General features: G+C 36.8%; 5 protein-coding genes across 5 annotated transcripts; 2 read left to right on the top strand and 3 right to left on the bottom strand.

The window, feature by feature from the left end:
- Positions 1-4: 4 nt before the first annotated feature.
- MONOS_469 (putative E3 ubiquitin-protein ligase RNF216) lies at positions 5-1,504 on the bottom strand (the record flags this gene model as incomplete). Its single annotated transcript, XM_067874783.1, has 1 exon — positions 5-1,504. One exon carries the CDS (start codon positions 1,502-1,504, stop codon positions 5-7), a length of 1,500 nt encoding a protein of 499 aa, XP_067733859.1.
- A 165-nt stretch (positions 1,505-1,669) lies between these two features.
- On the bottom strand, positions 1,670-3,517 carry MONOS_468 (uncharacterized protein). The gene is made up of 4 exons (XM_067874772.1): positions 3,316-3,517; positions 3,159-3,262; positions 2,889-3,093; positions 1,670-2,819 (listed from the first exon to the last, which is right to left on the bottom strand). The coding sequence occupies exons 1-4, from the start codon at positions 3,420-3,422 to the stop codon at positions 1,838-1,840; spliced, it is 1,398 nt and encodes a 465-aa protein (XP_067733858.1). The 5' UTR covers positions 3,423-3,517; the 3' UTR covers positions 1,670-1,837.
- A 144-nt stretch (positions 3,518-3,661) lies between these two features.
- On the top strand, positions 3,662-4,508 carry MONOS_467 (IFT22, intraflagellar transport protein 22). The gene is made up of 3 exons (XM_067874762.1): positions 3,662-3,890; positions 3,966-4,227; positions 4,293-4,508. Exons 1-3 carry the CDS (start codon positions 3,667-3,669, stop codon positions 4,380-4,382), a joined length of 576 nt encoding a protein of 191 aa, XP_067733857.1. The 5' UTR covers positions 3,662-3,666; the 3' UTR covers positions 4,383-4,508.
- Positions 4,509-4,516: 8 nt separating this feature from the next.
- Positions 4,517-10,792, top strand: MONOS_466 (putative ubiquitin carboxyl-terminal hydrolase 12). The gene is made up of 3 exons (XM_067874751.1): positions 4,517-4,732; positions 4,805-9,385; positions 9,517-10,792. The coding sequence occupies exons 1-3, from the start codon at positions 4,543-4,545 to the stop codon at positions 10,632-10,634; spliced, it is 5,889 nt and encodes a 1,962-aa protein (XP_067733856.1). The 5' UTR covers positions 4,517-4,542; the 3' UTR covers positions 10,635-10,792.
- MONOS_465 (uncharacterized protein) lies at positions 10,788-19,793 on the bottom strand (the record flags this gene model as incomplete). Its single annotated transcript, XM_067874740.1, has 1 exon — positions 10,788-19,793. The coding sequence occupies one exon, from the start codon at positions 19,791-19,793 to the stop codon at positions 11,163-11,165; it is 8,631 nt and encodes a 2,876-aa protein (XP_067733855.1). The 3' UTR covers positions 10,788-11,162.
- Positions 19,794-20,056: the final 263 nt, after the last annotated feature.

The raw sequence follows: 20,056 nt of genomic DNA, 5'->3' as shown, positions 1-20,056 counted from the left end.
CTTTTTAATCATTTCCTTCTTTCTCCTCAATTTTCAATACATCCTCAATCAAGAGCTTTATATGTGTGCAGCGCGGATGCATCATCATCCACTCCTCCTTCGCCTTATATGCCGCTTCTTTCACTCGTTTGCTATCATCTGCCAACGAGTCTGTATACATTGCACATCCCGTCCCATCCCCTCTGTTGAAGTGTCCATAGATGTTACTTGCAGGCAAGATTTTGCTGCACAAATAGCAGAAGTGATTCCCACATACACATGCAATGTGGTTGCACCCTTTCACCTTCACCACCGGAACACCGCAATGCGGGCAATGCCTGATGCGTGCCTCGTCGGCTTTCTCCTCCACATACTTCCACAGCGCTTCTTCGCTTTCTTCCACTTCAGCAGCACACAAAAACGGAAGATGCGAATCTTTTTTGCATTTGCGGCATGTTATTCTCCCGCATGTTGGCCTTTTGCAGTGGAACTCTGGCTCGTTTTTATCTTCTATCACCATCCCCCAATCACAAAATGGACATCTCTCAAACCCTTTAATATGAGCTGTCAATAGAGATTCGTGCTCCTCCACTTCCAAAAATCTTTTCAAAACTCGCTCAGGTAATATTTTCTTCAATTGGTACGTTGGATATATGCCATCGCAGTCGGTTTCTGCGATGCACTGCTTGTTAGTGCGCTGAATTCCCAAGCCAGAAACGATGTTACTACACACGCACCGAATGCAGCAAGTGTGGCCTCTGGTACATTGATGCAATTCACTTTCAAAGCATGAATTGTAGCAAATCGGGCATTCCACAATTTGACGCCCAGTAACCAGTGCAACACTCAACTGTACCTCTTTTTGCAGCTCCTTTTGATACTCCTTTTCGGCTTCCACTTTTTCATTTAAAAGAGTCTTATATTCCTCATAAAATATTCCATCGCTACATGGCAAAAATGATAATAGTTCTCTCGGGTAATCCAAAATATCAATTTTTTCTCCATCCAAAATTGCATAATTTGTAAAAATCTGTAAGTTTTTTGAAAGATATTCGAAGCACGGAAGGATATGAAAATTGAAAAGTTGAAGTTGGCTTTTCAAAAATATTTCAGGTAAGTATCTATATTCATTTAAAATAAAAGTTTGCGCAAGTCTTTGATAGCTATCACTAACAGCAATGGAAGTATTTGTAAAATCCCTTGTGCGCACAGAACTGTTTGATTGTTTTGATAAATCAGTTTTTGGGTATTTCCCATCCATATCCAACAATGAATCCATCAATTTCGTCTGAAAATTTGGTTCTTTCACATGTTTTGCAATTTCATTTTCGATGTACTCAATATCAATTCCAGGAAAGCACTCCTTAAATAAATCAACATGCTTTTTTATTGATTTTTCTTGAAGAATTAACTTGTTTTCTCTTGGTTGAGGAGCTGGTGGTACGCCTGTGGGGAATGAAAAATCAAAAATATCTGGTGTTCGAATTGAACGATGAAGAATATTTTGTTTTGTTATCGTAAACATTAAAAAATACTCATGCAATAATCTTTAAAATTTCTTATGGGAAAGTTTTTTGGTAAAAATATTTTTTATTTTCCTTCTAATTTATTTGGATTTTATGATTTTATATTTTGAAATATACACGCAAATAACGTTAATGCATCTAGCTTTCGCTTTTCATTTTAAATTATTATGAAAAGATTTTTCCGTTTATATATAAAAGTTTTGCGAAAGTGAAGATAACAGAATTCTAATACCATAAACACACTGTTATGTTATGATAAATGTCTTTCTAAATTATTGGGGAAAAAAAAATAATAATCTGTGAAAGCATTAGTTATTCATTCGAAAAGTTATTTATTTTGGCTTAAAGAAAGATGATATAGACGAATGCCCTTGAGTTCCTTTTTTGCCTTTTGTAGCCGAACTACTGGTTGATTTTGAGGATGTGCTTGGCAAAGCTCTCGCTTTCGTTTGTGACTGTGCTGGCTTTGCAAGAGCAGGAGAGTCGTGCTGTGAATTGCCAGTTGAAATTGTATCTTTCTTCAACAAACTCGAAAGTTTAGAACCAGAATTTGATGACGACTGACTGTTTGATTGAGAATCAGAGAGCATTGGACTTAAAGACTCTGGCACAGAATTTGAAAGAGACTGTGAATTGGAGAATGAAGACAGCTCCTGCTGGTGTACTGATTCTGAATCGTCAAGCCTCATTCTTTTTCTTGACAGAGAAGAGCTTTCTTTTTGGTCATCATCTAATTCTTCCAGTTCTCCAACAAACTCTGAACCTTCAATTTCTCCGACTCCTTCATTCATCTCGTCTTCTTCATCTATTTCGCTGCTGTCTTCGTCCTCCTCATCAGACAAAACAAGCCCTCGCTTCCTTTTTGTTGGGGATGTTGCCATTGCTTTAAATGCAAGTTTCGGCTGTGATTGCTTTTGCTCTTTTGCTTGAGAAGTTTTTTGCTTTGAAGTGGAGGTTGGCTTTTTGGCCTGATTAGCTTTTGTTGCTGGTTGATGAGCTGCTGCATGTACAGATTGAGGACTTGTTGCAGAGCTTTCAGATGTCTTTGAGGACAAAGCAGGAGATGATGGAGGAGAAATGAAAGAAGAAGCTGGCGATCCTGGTGAATGAGGAGGAGAAGCAAAAGATGAAGCAGGCTTTTTTTTCGAGTCAGTAGAACTATCATTTTGAATGACCAAAGGAGATCGAGGAGATTTCAAGAACTTATCGGAAGGAATAAGTGGAGGCGAAACAGGAGGAACTGGGGAATTATTTATCGGAGGAAGAAACACACTCCCATCGTGATTAATCCATTTTGAATGGACATATGGCTCACTAACAATACAATTGTACATACAATAAAAACAATAATGATTCAATAAAATTATAAAATAATAATATTACTTTCGTATCCAATTTGTTGGTGGCTTACGGAGATCTGTCCACATTTTTCTGATTGAATCAGTAACTTCATCAATAGTTCGTTGTTCTTTGCCTTTTTCATCATCAATTTCCATTTTCTCATCTTTATCTTTATGACTCTCTGCTTTTGTAATGCTGTATATGAAAGAGTTATGAATTAGTGATGATTCTAATTTTAAGTATTCATCTATTCATACATATCGAAAATATATAGTCTCAAAAAATGGAAAAATGCAAATATCAACGAAATACCATGAGCCATTAGATTGACACTAATTGTTTCATTTTTAACAAGTGTAACATAGTAAATGCAGGTAAGTTCTTTTGAATGATTATTGAAAAACGAAGATAATATCCTTTTAAAAAAATAATTTTTAAAGTAGAGAAAATTAATTTCCAAAGTACATACTCTTTTGCCTTTACAGGTGCGCAGTTGAATTCTTTTTGAATATCTTTATAAGAAATTATTTGTGATTCATCAAATAATTTTGCTCTAATCCACTCTTCAGTGTTCATTTACGCTGTTTAATATTTTTATCTTTATGGCAATTAAAAATATTCTATCGATATCTATGATATGTATTTATTAAATAAAAAAATTAACAATTAAAACAATTCAAAAAAATAAATTGTTTATTATGGTGCATTTATTTCTAATCCGTCAAATCATCGAATTCAAAATAATTTGGCTTTTCTGAATAAATAACGAACAAAAAAAAAACATTCAAAACATTTCCAATGAATAACCATTAAACGAACAATGTCGTTGAAGATTCATCCAAAAATCATTATAATCGGGCCATGTAGAACGGGTAAGACAAATATTGCAAATCTTATTGCTGGAACTTCCGAGCATCCATCAGAATCTTACGAAAAAACCGTTGGAGTTCGGATTCAAGAAGTTATTACTCAAACAACCGTTTCGGCTCCAGGTCTTGGAAACAAAGTTTATGTCGAAGTTTGGGACGTATCTGGTGATAGAGCGTATGATATTTTTTTTCATATAAATATTATTGAATTTATTTTCAAATTGCAACATTTTTCATATTTTCAAATTAGATTTGAAGGTGGCTGGAAAGCAATACAACAGGACACAGATGCTATAATTTTTGTATATAACGCAGAAGATCGTAGTCAAGAAAGAGAAATGGAATGGTGGTATCGGTCATTTGCAATGCCACTTTCAATGAAGGATTCAAACTGTCTTGTGTTTGCTCAACATCTTCATCCTTTCGATCCCCCAATGGGACCACCAACGCCAGGAAAAGCTTTTCAACGCATTCCATCTTTTCATACTTCAATTGAACAAACTCCAGACCTTGTTTGCTGCTTTATACTTAAAAAGATAAATAAAACTTTTTTACTAAATAAACATTTTTTTTATAGATCAAAAGTGAATTCGAAAAGCTTTGCCAAAATGCAATTATCAACGCTCTGGATAGAAAAGAAAGAGAAGAGAAGAGACTCCTTGGATGAAAATAACAAAACATTTCACCATATTAATCTCCATATCTGAAATTCTTTGACTTCTTTGAAATTTTTTATTTTGTGAAATTATAATAAGATAGAAAATATCATTGAATAAAGAGAAGAAAGTGATCATTCTTTCCAACATATTTTATTTTAAACAAAATCAATGAATTCTTCATCTGTGTTGGAGGACAGGAGAAGTTTGTTTCGAGATCTCATTGGAACAGAGAAGAATGAATTTGATAAATGGAATCTGATTCCAATGTCATGGAAATCATTGTTTTTTGAGACAAATGAAATTCCACCGATTGACAATTCACCTTTTCTAAAACCTGGGACAAATGAATTAATTGAAGGTTCGGCTTTTCTTATTGGTTAAAAATAGAGTTAATGATAAGTTTGATTTTACCACTCTTTTTTCTCAAAAGGTTTAATTGAGGATAAAGATGTATTTGCTGTGCCAACGGAGCTTTGGCAATTTTTATTTCTTTGGTACAAAGGGGGACCACCAATTGCCAGAGAATTTCGTAAGAATAAGAAAAGTCTTATTCTTGATTTATATCCAAAAAATATAAAATTTTCTTTAAAGCCTTTTGGAGAAGATAAACCTGAGAAAGCCGACTTGAAAATTGTCTCTGTTTCAAGATTTGATCCTTCAATTCGTATTCAAAACTTAATTCGAAGGGCTTTTGGCTTGAACTTGCGTGTTGGCCTTAGACTATGGAAAAGTGAAAGCGAACAAGTCGAATTCAAAGGAAAAAGTAATCCAATCGAAGCACTTGAAAATGACGATTACATATTTGTTGATCCAATTTTGTCTGAAAGGGAACAAAAGCAACCACGTTCTGTTTCTCCTTCGAGAAGAGGATGTGACAATGAAAAGAAAATCAAAGATGATTCAAAGCAAAAATACGGATGTGCTTGTGGGAGCAATCAAGGTGCATATGCCAAAAAGCCAGACTTCCAAATTAAGGAGATTTCACTTTCTGTTCCTGAAAGCAGAGGAGTTGTGGGCTTATGCAACATAGGAAATACTTGTTTTATGAACTCGTCCCTTCAATGTTTGCTACAAATTGTGCCTCTAACTGCTCATTTTCTTTCTCGACGGTTTATCGATGATGTGAATTTGCTGAATCCCATTGGGTGTGAAGGGAAAATGGCAGGAGCGTATTCGTATCTTGTCGATCGGATATGGGGCAGCAGCGAATTGCTGATGACTTCCGGGAAACATGCACGAGAAATTGTGCTGAAATGCGAAATGAAGACAAATAAATATGCCGGCAAAAATGCATTTGGAGATTACGAAGAGATTCGTAATGGGTCTGATTCAAAATTGAGTTCGAATGATAATTCTACAAATCGTGAAGATTTTGAAGAAACTGAAGAAGAAAAAATGGAGAGGCTAAGAGCAGAGAGAGAAAAGAGAGAGAAGCAGAGAGAAGAAAAAGTGCTCAATGGAGAAATAACCGAAGAAGAAGCAGAAGAAGAGCGGAAAAAGGAGAGAGAAGAACAGGAAAAGAAAGCCGCAGAAAAGGAAGCTCAAGTGTTAGCAAAGCAGCAGGGCAACAACAATGATCCAGGAAAGAAAGAGATTCGACTGTGTATGAAGACATTTTCGCCTCGGGGCTTCAAAAAGGTTGTTGGGGCGTATGGACAGCAGTTTTCTGGGTTTGGGCAGCAAGACGCACAGGAGCTGCTTTCGTTTGTTTTGGATGGGATTCACGAAGATCTCAATCACGTTATCGAGAAACCATATGTCGAAGACGAAGAAGAGACTGAAGTTAGACAGATTGCATCGGAACAAGGCAGTGATTCTAATGAGCAGCAACACGATGCAAAAGCAAATGAAGGGCAAGCAGCTGAACAGCCTTCCACTTCTTCCTCCTCCTCTTTGCAACAACAGCATCCATTCCAGCGCTTTTCTCTGCTTTCTTCGTCTGCTCGTTCTCTGCAGCGGCGCCGTTTGAGGAACGAGTCAATCATCTGTGATTTGTTTGAAGGGCAGCTGAGATCGACGGTGGATTGCCCGCGCTGTGGAACACGCAGCATCAGATACGATCCGTTCACAGTGCTTCCGCTGCCCATTCCAGGAAATGAGAGGATGACAGTGACAGCACTGGTTGTCCCGATGCAATGGCACAAGAGGAATGAAATGGGCGAGAAGGGTGAGATGAGCGAGCTGAAAGGAGAACAAGGAGCAGAAGTTGTTAATGAGTCAAGTGCTGTTGATTTCGCACCATTTACACTGTCTTTTGTCTGCAATCGTGCTGGTGTTGTGAAGAATGCAATGGCTGTTGTAGCAAGCGATGAGCGGCTGATGAAGATAGCAGACGAAATTAATAAATCCAAACACAAAAGCGAGGCAGTTGATGGATCATCGCCAACTCATAATCCTTTGTTTGTTCTATGTGATTGTGCATATGGAGTCATAACAAAGAGAATGAATGACAGCGAAGACATTGCCAACATCCATCCAAATCCAATCATCTTTGTTGTTACTGATGATGGTTGCAGCAAAGCGGAACAAACACAAAGTAAGCAAAGCGAAAAGAAGAAAGAAAAGGAAGAAGCAACAAATTCAACAACAGAAGGAAATGAACAATCATTAACATCTTCGTCTGCATCTCTCTCACAGCAGACTGAAGGCTCGTCAACTATCCCTCCTCCTCCGCCTCTTCAGTCGTCTATTCCTCCATCACCTCCTCTTCAATCAGGAGCTCTTGCTCAGCCCTCTCACAAGCAGCAGCAGAAGTCTTTGTTCCCACTGCTGATTCCAGTGAATGTGTGCACTATGACCGCCTCTGCTTATTTGTCGTGTTCTCTTTCTTATCATGTCTCTCTTATTGCCAGACCGTTTTTGGTTTCTGTTGCTCCTTCAATTTCGGAAGATGGTAAAGAAGAAGATAATTACCAAGGAAAGAAAGACGGGGCAGAAGATGAAAGAGGGATGATTAAAGACGAAAATACAATACAAAAAACAAATAAAGATAATGATTCCGCATCAAATACCAAACAAGGATCTGAAAAATCTACTGCTGTTGAAGAAAAGAAAGATGAAATCGAATTATCTCCAATTTCTTATCGTTCATTGCATCTGGCTGTGTGGAAGGCGATTTATCCTACTCTTCACCAAGATGTGTTTGAGAAATGGATAAAGAAGAGAATGAATGTGCTGCAAAAGGAAGAAGAAGGAAAGAAGCTGAAGGAAGCTTGGGAAAAAGAGCAGCAGGAAAAGAAGAAAGAACAAGAAATGAAAAAGAAACAGGAAAAGAAAGAAGAGGAAGATACAAAAGAGAATAATGACAACAAGAAAGCAGATGCAGAGAAGGAAGAAGCTACTAAGGAGAAAGAAAAACAACAAGAAGCATCAACTGGACAAGACGTTGCAAACAAAGAAGTTTCAGCTGAAATCCAAAGTGAAGAAAAGAAAGACGAAGAAACAGTTAAAGATGAATTAAAAGAAAAAGAAAAAGAGAAGGAGAAAGAAGAGCAGAAGTTTTATGTTGAGCCACTTTTTGGAGAAGATGATTACTTTTTGAGGCCGATGGAGATGCTCTGGGAGAAGAAAGAAAGAATCGAAGAGGCAGAAGAATTGCAAAAAGAACTGAAGAAGAAGAGAAATGAAGCTAATTCATGTAAAGATACTGAAGCAAAATCGAATGCAGCAAATTGTGAAGCCTCAAATGCCAAACTGGAAAAAGGAAGTGAAAGTGAATCTCAATCAAGCGCATATCATGCAACGCCTAATGAATCACAGGCTTATTCCTATGCGTCTTTCAGCACCGACCTTCCTCCTCGTGCTTTGCTTCCTTATCGTCTTCTCATCCCTGACAATTCACGAGCGGGAAGGAGAAAAGGAGGATTTCTGGAAATTCCTCAAACATCCCAAAAGATCCCGATGAAGTTTTTGACTCAGCTGAAAAGCCTGTCTGTTTGCTGGCTTGATGGAGGAGATTGTCATCGGTGGTTGGCTGAGAGGAAGAAGAAGGAGAGGAAGAGGTTGATAAAGAAAGCAATGAGAGAAGAGAAAGAGGAAGAAAAAGAAAAGCCAAAGCAAGACGAAGAAGGAAAGAAGAACGGAGCAAGTGAGATGGAAATGATGAGTGCAGAAGATGTTAATCAGGATAGAAACAATGAAGCAACTATTGAGGCATCTTCAAATATGACTGACGACAAAGCAACAGAAGTTACTGCTCATATAAAAGAAAGTGCAGATGAATCAAAGGCAGACAATGCAGCAAAGTCAAATAATCAGGAAGGAGCTGAAAAAGAGAGCGAAATTGCCGATAATGCTAAAGAAACAAAAGCCATAGAAGAAGCAAAAGCAGAAGAAGATGGAGAGGAGGATGACGATGATTTGCTAAATGATCCATTTATTGATGTGCCTGTGATGATCCAAGAATACGGATGTCTCGATCTTTCATGCTGCGCTCCTCTAAAATTTGCAACTCAACCTAACAAACAGAACAAAAAGGAAAAGGAGAAAGAGAAAGAAGCAGAAAAAGAAGATTCTAAGAGAAATGAAGAAAAAAGTGAAGCTTCAGATAAAGCAGATAAGACAATTGAAGGCATGTCATCTTCAAATTCTTCATCGTCTTCGTCTTCTTCCTCATCATCTTCGATGTCTTCAAAGGCCAATTCAACAACCTCCACTCCTTCTGTGACTCTTCTTGATTGTTTTGAGTCCTTCACAGCGAGAGAGCAGCTGAACGAGTATAACTTGTATTACTGCAGGAGATGTAAGGACCACATCCCAGCCTTCAAAAAGATGGAAGTTGTGGTGTTTCCGCCTGTGCTCATTGTCCAGCTGAAGAAGTTCGTTTTCACAGCCTTCAGAAAAGAGAAGATGGATGTGAATGTTACGTATCCGCTGAATGGGATGGATTTGACAGAATTTGAAGTCAGCACAAAGTTACTCAATGAACTGAAGCAGATGGACAACGAAACACAGAAAGAAGTTATGAGGACTCTGAGCGTAGCTGTCGAAGATCCGCAGTTTTGGAAAAAACGTTTGCAATTTTTTTCTTTTGGTTATTCTTATTTCATTTTTGGAAATTTTCTTGTTTTTTATTCTTTATGAACTTTTCATTTAATATTTTTTATACCTTATTAACCACAAACAATGTGCAAACAACGATAGCACAAGAATTATCTTCGCTTCCAGCACAAGCCACATTCACCCACCCGTCTCTGACATCACAAGCGCCCATTTACGATCTGTTTGCTGTGTGCTGCCATTCAGGCTCATTATTTGGAGGGCATTACACTGCTCATACATTCAACGTTACTACGAACACTTGGCACTTGCACAACGACACGCGAGTCACTGCTCATAAGAGCAAGACTGCGGATGTCAAAGAAAAGGAAGTGAAAGAAGCAGAGAAAGCAGAACAAAATGCTGCTGATTCGTCGGTATCAGTTGATAATGAAAAGAAGAAAGATTTAAAGCAATCAGATAATTCAGATGCTTCCTCTTCGTCATCAACAGTAGCATCTTCTTCTGCCTCATCTCAAATTCCTCCTTCTTCGCAAAGTCAGACTCCTGCTGCATATTTGTTGTTTTACGCGAGGCGTGGAGCCTTTGATTGGTCAGCGAATTCCATTGAAGAGGCAATCAACACCGGAATTGAAAGGTGGAAAGATGAGCCAGATGAAAGTGATGAAGAGGAAAAGAAGGAAGAAGCAAAGGAGATTGACAATAAAGAAAAAGAAAAAGAAAAAGAATCGGTAAAGGAAAAGGAAAACGATGACAGTTGCAAGGAAAAGGATGAGCCACCAAAGGAAAAAGAAAGAAAGCCTTTATCCAAAATTGCACTTGAGAGGGAATTGTTATGGCAAATTAGAGACTTGTCGAAACTTGTTGAGCCGAATGCATTTGGATCGTCTTCGGAGTCGAGCAAGTCATCAAAGTCATCAAAGTCGTCAAGCTCATCATCCATACAAACTCAAACAGAATCTGAAGTGATTGAAGATTCAATTGATTTTGCAACATCTCTTGCTCTTTTGAACTCTGCGAAGTCTTCTTATCAAACAACAGAAAATTCAAAAAATCAGAAGCACGATGACGATGATGAAACAACTGAACCAAAAACTTTTAAAGAACGAATGGCTGCATTGAGCAAAGCATTCCAAAAGCGTGATATGGTTCAGGAAGATGAAAAAGAAGAGTTTGATGATCAGATGGAAAGAGCAATAAAGGCTTCTTCAGATTCATTTTTTGATACAGGCACCATTCCAGTTCCACCTCCGCTTCCGTAATTTATCATCGAAATTTATGTGAAAGAAATTGAAATTTTGTAATTTTATCATTTGGCTTTTTATTTTTCTTTTAAGAAATAAGTTTTTTTGAAGTTTTAATTCAAAAAGCATTTAAGAATCTTTTTGAAAGTATTTTCAACAATTAGAATGGCTGACAATTTCACAATTGCTTTGTTTGAATAAAACTGAATTTGATTTGTAAATGAAGCGTTTCCACAGTGGAAAAAAAAGAGCGTAATATGTGAAATGCAAAAACAGAAAATGAAAGCCTTTAATTAAAAATTCAAAAGGTTTAATTTGGTCTATGAAGACTTAAAGTCTTATGGAAATAATTCAGAAAGTGCAAGGAACAAAATAATTTTTGCTTCGTATCTTTAAAACGAAAATGAAGAAGAAACCACTGACAAAATAATAGTTGAAATTATCAAATAAAAAAATCTTGGGTGAAAATGAAAAATCAAAAAAATAACAGTTTTAAAAATATGGATATAGGAATGATACAGCGAATAATTTCATACCAATGTTATTCTAACATTTTCCGGATTCAACAACAAGTGGAATGAGCGGTTGACTGCTAATCGATTCCTCTTTTGTACTTTCTTCTTTATTAACCGCATTTTCTATCTTTGACGGCTCTTCTGTCATTTCCGTCAATCGAGTATCACGGAAGTACAAAGAGTCTTCATTGTCGATTCGAATAAATTTGTGTTTGCGTTTACATTTGCAATTGTCGCAAACCTTCTCCTTTATCATTGCGACTATTACAATGATGAAAATGAACAAAAACCATGAAATTATAAAGGAAATTGTTAAAATAGTTGTGGCTTGCTTTGAAAGAGCAGTTTTTGGTTTTAGCATAACAGATTGCGTTGTGTGTGAAGTCTCTGCCTCTGTGCCTCCGAATACTAATCTTATGCGCATTTCAAGAGCATGCTTGTCAAGATATTCCGTTGGAATTGACGCTTCCATTTGGTTCTCATTAACAAATTCGTCAATCTCTCCAAATGAAAAGTGCTCCTCTATAGATTTTTTAACTATCAACACTTCAAATGAAAGATTGCAGGGAAGAAGCAAGCTCCCCTCAAATGTGATGGGTGTTTTTTTGTCGCTTGAAGTCCCTTTTTCAACTTTGCTGAGAATTGGCACGAAATGATAAGAAGAAACATCTGTAAGAGCCTTTCCTCCAATGCTACAGTTATTATTTGAAATCCAAAGTGATGTCCCTTGGATTCCATCTCCTTCTTTGATGCTTTCAAAATCAATAAATCCATCATTTGAGCAGATGACGTTGCGTCTAATGGAAGGATACGATTCGTCTATCACTGATCCTGTGTTGTTTTCAAGAGATATGTCTTTCAGGGTCACAACAGAATGTTCAAAGGACAATGCCCCGTTTAGTAAATTTGTAAAAGAAGCATTGCTTATCAGAACGTTCGACGAAATAAACGAAATACTTGATTCATCCCATGAACAAATACCATTCAGGGACTCTTTGTTGTTGTATCTTCGTCCTCTATTCTTCTCATCTTCAATGTATCCATCAAAAAGGCAATATTCCATAACAGCAGAGACTCCATTTGCTGTGATTAGATTTCCATTTTTCAAAACCGAACTGCAGCCAAACGTTTCGCAATGTTTTATCTCAAATATATGTTCATCATAATTTGTATTTATGTTATCTTCTGGTGTCACTGAGATCAATCTGGAATTCTCTGATAATGCTGTAATTTTTTGAAATGTACATTCTGCAAATGAAACAAGTCTTGCTTTGTTTGAAAATGAAAAAAGTGATCCTTCAACTAACTTCATTTCATCAATATCAAAAGCTGTAACATTGATAGATTGGTCAGTTGTACAAGTTATCATAGTTGGCCTGATGATTGCATTTACCAGAGAACAGTTTGAAATTAAAACAGATCCACCATTTACAGAAAGAAATGAAAATTGCATAGCTTCAAATTCATTTCCCTCAATGTTAACACCTTCAAAGCGGCATTCCCCTTCTTCACTTGTTGGAACACTCATAAATAAAGAAGTGCACTCGTCAATAGCAATGGACGGAAGACCGATTCTTACATCTTGGAGCAAACATGAATGAGAACTAGTAAATACCGAATGTGCATCACTTGTCATTGAAAAAGGATACCCAACATTAATTGAGCAAAGCTCACTCATTTCTATTGCTGAAATAATTGTTGTATTTGTAATTATAACAGATTTATTGATAGTATCATAATCCATCAAAGTTAACGTTTTAAGTTCATAAGGTTTTGCTTCGTCTTCTCTGTCTATTAAATGTGCTACTCCAATTGTCATGGAAGTGCACGGCTCTTTAATTGATCCACATCGTGAATAATTTGCGCTTCCAGTGCTCGAGACATAGATGTTCGGGGAAGTGTAGATAATAAGGAAACTAAGAAGATCATAATCTGTAAACTCTATTCTGTCCGTTCCATAGAGAGCGTTTTCGGGGTTGAATTCAGTAATCGGCTTTGCAAAATCAAGTTGAAAATGCTCCTTAGTCGCATATGTCCTGAGACTATCGCACACCATAAAAATGTCCCTTCCAATGGTTGCATTATCAGAAATGAAATCTATTTCAGAAAAGATAAATTTATCACAAAAGCTTTCACATGAAAAGAATATTGCACCTCCTCTTGTAACACTTTCATTCAAAACATCGCAGCCACAGACACATTCTTGGAAAATGCAATCAGTAACATTTAACTTATCTTCGACATCGAGAAGATTCTGTGCAATAACTCCACCGAAAACAGACTTCGAAGATGATATAAAACTAAATGTTGTGGTCTCTAGACAAATCGTATAGGAAGCGTGTTCATTTAAAGATGTTGAATGATTTATATTTAAAAGAGCAGATGAGGTGTCGAGAATCTTTGCTGAATCAATAAAAGATGATGAAATATGAATGGCTCCTTGGTCAACGGATTCATCGTCTTCAGAAGCGTAAACCGAAAACAATGGGCCATGTTCAACTGAAAGATTTGTCCCGTTTATCCAATTTAGTTGGGCATTTGCATGATCATTAAAGCAAAGTGGTGAAGATGCAAATGACAAATGAGCGATTTCACATTTGTCAAGAGTAATGCTACCGCCAAGAATAGACACAAGAGAATAGCTAAGTGATTGCTCATTCAATTTTTCTGGCTCTTGAGTAAAGATAAAATTGCATTCGACAATTTTGAGCAATGGATGTGTTTGACCATTGCGCATTCGCTTTTCAAAGTTATATTCAGATGAAATGAGGAAGTGAACAGATGTATCAAATGATTTCTCAAGGATGAAATTAACCTGTTCAAAAATTAGATTTCCATTGTTTTTGATGATGGAATTTCCTTGTTCTACTGTAATTGATGATAAGAAAGACAACTCAGCTCGTCCAGATTCAGATGGAAAACTATCTGTATGTGTAATACGCAAGTCGCTCCAATCAACGGAGTTTATCATTAAACAATCTGGTGCAAATGAAAGGGTACGTTGTTGAGTTTCTTCCTTTGACGAAAGGTGTTCCATTCCAATTTCAATTGTTTTGCATAGCTTTTCAATTGTTCCACAGCTGGGATAATCCGTTCCTTGAGATTGTGAAATATGTATTGTTTCGTTCGTATAAATTATTAGAAATTGCAAAAGGTCTACATCTACGTTGCCTTTATCATCTGAACCATAAAGTGCATTTGTTTTATTGAACAACTCACTTTGATAATCAAACAGGAAAAGGAGAGGATTTATGGTGTTGAAAAGATCAACACTTTTAATGAAAAAATCTCGTCCAACATTTGCTAAGTTATTTGTAAATTTCATTTCTCTGAATAAATAATTATATGAAGTAAGTTCAGGAATCGTACTTGTAAGCAGATATAAAAATCCTCCTCTTCCTTTCTGTGGCTCAACTGGATTTAATTCATTTTGCAAAGCTTCGCAGGATTCGGACGTTATGCTTTCGAGGACACAAGCACCTCCATTCCTTGTGTCAATATAAAGAGCGCCTCCAGCTTCTGAGGAAGAAGATCTGCAATTGTCAAAAGAACAGGCTTCAAAGCGAATCTCTGAATCTGTTTCTGTGACGATTTCTAAAGGAAATTCAGTCGCGTACATAACAACTGAAGGCCCATTTGTATGTCGATTGATCTGACTGAATGATACTGTTGTTAATTGAAGAGAAGAACTATTCGAAGCAGAGTATTGAATGCACTCTGCAATTGCAGATTGATTCAATTCAATTTTGGAGAAAGCAGAATTATTAACATTTATTGTTATCATATGATTCAACTTAAAAATCGGAAATTCAATTTGAATCGATGAAAATGTCACATCATTGATTTCGATTGTTGATAAGCTTACTTCGATTAAAGATAATGGCAGAAATGAATTTTCATTTAATGTATTGTGCGAGCTGAATTGACAATGGGAAAGCGTTAAAGAGCAACTGGTTGTTGCTTTCAGGGGAGTTGAATAAATAAAAACAGCTTGTTCAGCGATAACAACATGGCTAAAATCAAAATTGACTTTGCTTAATATGAAATCTTCCCTGTTAACAAGGATTTTTGATGAAGCAAATAAGTCTTTAGAAAGAGTGATCGTGCTTCGCGGCATTGATGGCTCTGTTTGAGATGTTAGATGCACATTGCTCATATACAGCCCAGAAATCATTGTAACGTTTGTAACAAGAACCAATGATTGGTCTTTAGCTTTGCCTGAATCTCTAATCAAATTGACGAGCCCTTGTCCCATAGTTGCGCATGGCTCTTGCTCAGATCCACATCTGTTAACGTCAATTCCTTCTGTTTCACTAACATATACAGTCTTTTCCAAGTAGTCTATCAAATATCTGAGGAGGTTTATGCTACTTTTAAGAGAAGGATCTATCCCCATCATCGAATTCTCACGATTGACTGAATCAGAAAGATAGTCAAAATTGAATCGAAATGATTTTATGGATAAGTGAAGATTATCGCTCTCAATGAAAATGTTTCGTCCTTCTGCTGCATCGTTTCTTTCGAAGATAACTTTGTTGAATGCAAAATCATTGGTAGCATTAATGCAATTCAGATATGCAATTCCTCCTTTTGCCTTTAACGCTAAAGATTCCGTAAAGCTGCAATTTGTTGTGGTAAAGGAAGAAGTGCTGTCGACAATCATTGCTATGCAACCGCCAGCAATGCATTCCGTGCAAATGCATTCTGAAATACTTGAATTCTCAACTGAAATATCAACCGGATAGGCATTATCGAATGAAGGCAAAGAAATGATCGCGCTTGTCGATGGACGATGAGAAATATCAGAAAAATTGGATTCTTCTATTTGGATGCTTCTTCTGCTCACTTCCGACTCATAATTAGAATTAGCGATTGCATCAACATTAATAAGTGAACCATCTATAAAGGCAACGTCAATTGCAATCATTCGATTTATTGTAATGCTTGCAAAATTTTGCGCATGAATAAAAGAATTCATAAAAGTTATCGATTGCATAGAGCAAGATTGCATTTCTAACGAACCTCCTTTTACTTGAATGATATCAAAGGAATATCCTTCTGCCTCAGTTTCGACTTTTTCAGTAAATGATGAAAACGCACAGCTTGTTAACATAAGCTTCGCTGAATATTCAGAAGCAATCAGAGAAGCAAATGATGATGATAAGGATGATGGAAAAGAGAACATAATTTGTGAAGAAGAGAATTTCTCTGTGTTTCGGAGAACTGAAAGTGAATTTTCATTTAGAATGTTCCGACTAAATCGGAGGGTCACTGGAAACGTGTCTCCGGATCCAATAAAACTGAAATTCGTGCAATCAAATGAAGTTTCAACAATTGTCTCTCCGAGAAATGAAAGTGTTTTGTCAACTATAGTTTCGCTAATGTGCGTTGCAGCAAAAGGAATTGATTTGCATGGTTCAGCTTGGCTTCCACATCGAAGTACATCCAAACCAGATGTGGAAGAGACACAAATAGTGCTATTCGAAAAAGTAATCAACAGGCGAAGAAGATCTAAATCTGCAATCTCATCGTCTGATCCAGCAAAGGCATTTTTTTGATTGAATGATGAAACAGAGTAGTCCAAAATAAAACGATCTGGGTAGATGTCTCTCAAGAGATCAACCGTGTTGATAAACAAATCTCGTCCAATTGTTGCATTATTCTTTGTGAAAACAATATTCTCAAAAAAGAAGTCAGCACAATTCATGTTTTCATTCCCAGTATTTGCTTGAAGCTTTGTGGAACCTTCCTTCAGCATGAGATACAGCGCACCTCCTCTGCCAATATCAACAACTTCTGGATCTGATGCAGTAGATGCTTCACAAGAAGAAAAGATGGAGTCCTTGATGTGCAGCTGAGGAGAAAATTGCAATTTCTGTGAATCTTGATGAGGATCCAACTGAACAAAAAGCGCACCTCCTTGTGAACTAGCTCGAGATAGGCAATTTGAAAACTTAGAATTGGATATATAAACAGTGGGGAAGGAATCTTCATTTTTATTAGCCAAGTACCCTTCATTTGAATGAGAGCTAAATGATAAAATACACGATCCATTTAGAGAATGTTGAACATTTTCAAAAGAAGAGTCATTTATTTGGATGAATCGATTTGAATTGCGGTACTTTGAGGATGTTATGCTTATCGAAGGGGAAATCATTATTAACGAGCATCCTATTAGAGATGGTCGAAGAGCTTTGAAGTGTGTTATCGATATGTCTGTAAATGTTGTGGCAATAGCAAAAGGCTTTTCAAAAATAACTGGATTAAGAGTTGCTGAAGAGCATATTAATGAACCTGAGCCAATTGACAATGTATTGCATTTAACTGACAAAGAGCTAGAACATGAAAATGAAACAACATTAAATTCCAAGCAGCCTTCTGAATAAATTAAATGTGTTATTTGGGGTGGAAGGTTACTTTGAAGATTCAAAATGATTGAAGAAAAAGATAGTCTTCCCAGATTTTGCATTACACATGATTGATTGTCTGCAGATAAGATATCAAATGATAAAGAAGAACTTAGGTTATCCACATCATTTTCACTTTTCTTCAAGCCGGTTATCGACATATCTGTAAAATCGTCTACTTTCAAAATAGCTCCAAGATCAATAATCTGAAGATGCTGCATTCCTTCTTCGTCTTTTAAAAGGTGTTCACGTCCGACTTCCACTGTTTTACAGGGAAGTGATTCTGTTCCACAAGAAAGAAAATCCATTCCAGTCGAAGATGAAATTGAAATCTGCACATCTTTGAAGTTAATAAGAAAATTGAGTAAATTAAAATCTGTCAGCGGATGTGACAAAGATGAAGCCATAAATGAAGACAACGTTGTTTCACTTCCGAAAATCGCATTTTCTCTGTTAAAAAGAGGAGGATCCAGAGAAAATGCAAAGTTCTCTGGAGTCACAAGCTCGATAAGTCGTGGACACTGTAGAAACAAATCACGTCCAATTGAAGCATAATTTTCTTTGAATACTAAATTTGTTAGTTGAAAGTTGAGAGGGTCAAAATTGCTATTCTTTATTTCTGGTTTGGTAATATCGCTAACAGAAATAAAAAGTCCTCCTCCTCTTCCAGTGACCTCTTCGTTATTCTGTTCAGAATGAAAAACACAGCAAGATTGAGTATTTCCGCTTGCCGATTCACACATTGTAAATCCTGAATCAGAAATATACAAGGATTGCATGTTTGATAATGAAATAAAAATTCCCCCACCTCTTTCACAATTTTTCGATGTGCAAGAACTGAATGTACAATTATCAATGATGAAAGATGTAGTTGAAGGCAAAGACGACTCAAGAACAGATGCATGATTTTCTGAAAGTGTGATATTTGTAAAAGAAGCCTTTGTAAGCAAAAGTGAAGAAGGTGTGAAAGATCCCGCAGAAAAGACAATCATTGAGCAAGTTATTTGAAAGGAAATGATAGAAACATCGTCAAATTCCAGCAATCCTCCGTTGAGAATAAATAAAGGACGCGTAAAAATAGCATTATAGCTCGCAGAATACGGAGAAATGTTACAGGATCCAAGTGAGATTGAACCTGATCCGGTCATTTCAAAGAGAGTCACATCAAATTCAACAATGTCTGGTGTGTTTAAATGCAGTAAGCCATTATGATCAATATCATTAATCTGCTTTCCATGAACAATATTGAAAAATCGAATCTTTAAATCACCAGTTGTCACAATAAATAGGCTACCTGTGGAAATCAAAGAATCGCATAAAACTGTTTCTGAAGAAGACGAAACAATGATGGCACTCTTCTCCCTGATGTTTATACATTTCTCATTGCACGTTCCATCTTCCACTCGAATACGTTGAGTGCCAATGCTATTCATTCGCTGGATTGCCCATTCAATTGTAAGACAAGGTTCATGTTGAGATCCACAATCGTCCGTATTCTGTCCGGTTTTTGGTGATACGACTCGTTCAAGCATGCCTTCTGGAAGCCAAGAGTCAATTATTGTCGTTGATTTGGAATTTACGTAGCATAGACGATCAACCCCTGATGTTGAAAAGCTGGAGTCAAATGGAGTTTGCGAAAGCGAGTTCTGCCTATCAAAAATTATAACATCTTTTCCATTGTTGGATGTTGTATCGTTTGCGAAAGAAAAGAAAATGAAGTAAGTCATATTATTATAATTGTGTAGAATGTTGAAGCTTTTTCTTTTAACTCTTTCTTCTTTATTAATCGTTGTTGATACTTTGAATGTTATGTCCAAGCCTCCTCCTCCAAATTTTGAGCTACAGCTATCAAAGAGGCAATTTGACATGGACATTTCAGGGTTAAACTCCATCATGGAGATGCCTCCTCCAGTCATTTCAACTGCAATACAATTACGATATTCGCATTCTTCTACAGGCATAAGCTCATTTGGAATACTGGATAGGAACATTCCTCCTGCTTTCGAATCTGCAGTGCACCCGCTGAATTTGCATGCTTTAAGTTCAACTTCATTAGATATTTGTGAAATGTAGCATCCTCCTCCAAGTGCTCCTGTTGATGTAGATCCAGTAACGCATTCATTAAAGCTCGTAAACTTGATAGATACATGTTCCAGCCCGACTGCATATAAGCCTCCACCATTTCGATCGGAACTACATCGATCAAACGTGCAAGATGTCAGTGTAAGTGAGCCATTTCCATTGCCAGACATCATGAGACCTCCTCCTGCACAATCTTTTCCTTTGCATTTGGAAAATGTTGCATTTGAAAAAACTGCCTCTCCTGTTGGAGTCTGACGCTGGTTGTAAATTGTTGAACATTTCAGAAAAGTTGAATTGCAAATTATATCGGTGCTTCGTGAATTATCAGATGAAGTTTGCGTGATGATGTGTAATGGGAAATCAGTAGATATAAACTTTGTTCCACAAATTGTTCGGTGGAAAAAACTTTGTTGGTTTTCAAGAGTTGTCTTACAGG

This window comes from Monocercomonoides exilis (assembly GCF_001643675.1).
Source record: "Monocercomonoides exilis strain PA203 chromosome Unknown scaffold6-2077815, whole genome shotgun sequence".
Taxonomy (NCBI): domain Eukaryota; phylum Preaxostyla; order Oxymonadida; family Polymastigidae; genus Monocercomonoides; species Monocercomonoides exilis.
Note: the sequence above shows the minus strand (reverse complement) of the source record. Positions and strands in the feature narration are given on the sequence as shown.